Below are 2500 nucleotides of genomic sequence, written 5' to 3'. Positions count from 1 at the left end.
GAGAAAGGAGGAGAGGAGAAGAGGAGAAAGGAGGACTAGGGGAGAAAGGAGGAGAGGGGAAGAGGAGAAAGGAGGAGAGGAGAAGAAACAGACTGCATATAACCACTGAGTGGTGTCAACTCTCATTACAATGTTACTTTCACTATAACACAACCATCCACACACCACTGCCAGACAGTGTCATTCTAGCCCGACACCACCAGCAGGCTCTCTGACAGCAAGACTGATACATACACACACTGGGGAGAAAATGACTTAGGCAATGACTGATATACTCCCTCAACACTGTCCAGATAATGAAGACTTCACAACTACACACTACAATGCGTTTAAATACACACCATGGCAACCACACAGGGATACACGGCGTAAACACAATCCAGACATTGGATCATTGGATGTATTTCAGTCGCCTTCGACTGACGTTTTATGTTGGAGATTTTTTTTCTGGACGTTGTTTTGCCGCTAAATTGCCAAAGTGGCATGTCCATCGGAGATATACTGTAGTTAGTCCACTTCTCTAACAACTAAATATACTGTAGTTAGTCCACTTCTCTAACAACTAAATATACTGTAGTTAGTCCACTTCTCTAACAACTAAAAATACTGTAGTTAGTCCACTTCTCTAACAACTAAATATACTGTAGTTAGTCCACTTCTCTAACAACTAAATATACTGTAGTTAGTCCACTTCTCTAACAACTAAATATACTGTAGTTAGTCCACTTCTCTAACAACTAAACTGGGTGGGAACAGACTTGTCGTTGTCATGACGCCGAGCAGAAATATCCTGATGTCCTTGAGAGGTGTGAGTGAGAGCAGGTGTTTTGTTCCAGCTTCGTTCTAAAACACTTGATTAAAATAGTTGACAGTTGCAGACTTTACCTTCCTGTTGAAGGTACAGAGTTGTTCAGCTTGTAGAGAGTAGAGAGGAACAGGAACCTCTGGTGGAAGTTACACTCTCCTTCCTCCCTCCCCTCCTTCCTCTCTCCCTCCCTCTCTTCCCCTCTTCCTTCCTTCCTCCCCCCCCCCCCTCCCTCCCTCCCTCCCTCCCCTCCTTCCTTCCTCTCCCTCCCTCCCTCCCTCCCCTTCCTTTCTTCCTTCCCTCCCTCCCTCCCTCCTCTACTATCTTCCCTCATCATCCTCCCTCCCTCCCCTCCTTCCTCTCCCTCCCTCCCTCCCCTTCCTTTCTTCCTTCCCTCCCTCCCTCCTCTACTATCTTCCCTCATCATCCTCCCTCCCTCCCCTCCTTCCTCTCCTCTCTTCTCCCTCCCTCCCTCCCTCCCTCCCTCCCATCTTCCCTCATCATCCTCCCTCCCTCCCTCCCTCCCTCCCTCCTCTTACTATCCTCCCTCATCATCCTCCCTCCCTCCCTCCTCTAGTATCTTCCCTCATCCTCCCTCCCTCCCTCCCTCCCTCCCTCCCTCCCTCCCTCCCTCCTCTACTATCTTCCCTCATCATCCTCCCTCTCTCCCTCTCTCCCTCCCTCCTCTACTATCTTCCCTCATCATCCTCCCTCCCTCCCTCCTCTACTATCTTCCCTCATCCTCCCCCCTCCCTCTCTCCCTCCCTCCCTCCTCTACTATCTTCCCTCATCATCCTCCCTCCCTCCCTCCCTCCTCCTCTACTATCTTCCCTCATCATCTTCCCTCATCATCCTCCCTCCCTCCCTCCCTCCTCTACTATCTTCCCTGATCATCCTCCCTCCCTCTCCTCTATCTCACCTTCCTATCGATGGTACAGAGTTGTTCGGCTGGTAGGTAGTGGAAGGGGAACAGGAACCTCCAGTTGAAGTTTCCCTCTCCCCCTAGAGAGCGATAGTGGACATCTGTCTTCTGTTTGTGGTCTTCGTGGCCGTGGAGCCACCTGCAACACAACAGGTAACATTCAGGATCAATGAGTTTCAAAACGGGTTTCAAGACTTCACAACACATCCCAACCAAAGTTTAAACTAACACGACATTGGGAATGAGGGTTCTTGTCATACCACTTCAAAAAACGTCTACTTGTTTATGCCATCTGATCTTGCCACAAGAAAGTTCTCATCTGCATCAATATTCTGACAATTAGCACATTTGGTCATGTAATGTGGGATGTTTAGGGCATATATCGTTATTAACAGAAAACGAAGACACACCCCTTGATGTAGATGTCACTCATCTTCTCCCCGGTCAGGCTGACATCATCCAGGATGACATCACTCGTGTTCCATATGATGCAACGCAGGTAGAACCTTGAAGTCAGAAGGACAGTTAGAGGGACAGTCAGAGGGACAGTAAGAGGGACAGTCAGAAGGACAGTCAGAGGGACAGTCAGAGGGACAGTCAGAGGGACAGTCAGAGGGACAGTCAGAGGACAGTCAGAGGGACAGTCAGAAGGACAGCCAGAAGGACAGTTAGAGGGACAGTCAGAGGGACAGTCAGAGGAGGGACAGTCAGAGGAGGGACAGTCAGAGGAGGGACAATCATAGGGACAGTTAGAGGGACAGTCAGAGGGACAG

General features: G+C 49.6%; 1 protein-coding gene across 9 annotated transcripts in view; it reads right to left on the bottom strand.

The window, feature by feature from the left end:
* Positions 1 to 2500, bottom strand: part of LOC139415802 (dysferlin, limb girdle muscular dystrophy 2B (autosomal recessive)) — a 163041-nt gene that overhangs the window by 6898 nt on the left and 153643 nt on the right. For all 9 annotated transcript variants that reach the window (XM_071163904.1, XM_071163900.1, XM_071163902.1 and 6 more), the window contains 2 exons: positions 2138 to 2233; positions 1725 to 1866 (listed from right to left, as the gene is read on the bottom strand). In XM_071163904.1, coding sequence (XP_071020005.1) covers positions 1725 to 1866; positions 2138 to 2233 — 238 coding nt within the window. The remainder of the gene's footprint in view (positions 1 to 1724; positions 1867 to 2137; positions 2234 to 2500) is intronic.

This window comes from Oncorhynchus clarkii, chromosome 9 (genome assembly GCF_045791955.1).
Source record: "Oncorhynchus clarkii lewisi isolate Uvic-CL-2024 chromosome 9, UVic_Ocla_1.0, whole genome shotgun sequence".
In the NCBI taxonomy this organism is placed as follows: domain Eukaryota; kingdom Metazoa; phylum Chordata; class Actinopteri; order Salmoniformes; family Salmonidae; genus Oncorhynchus; species Oncorhynchus clarkii.
The sequence above is the reverse complement of the archived record's forward strand: the minus strand, read 5'-3'. Positions and strand labels throughout refer to the sequence as shown.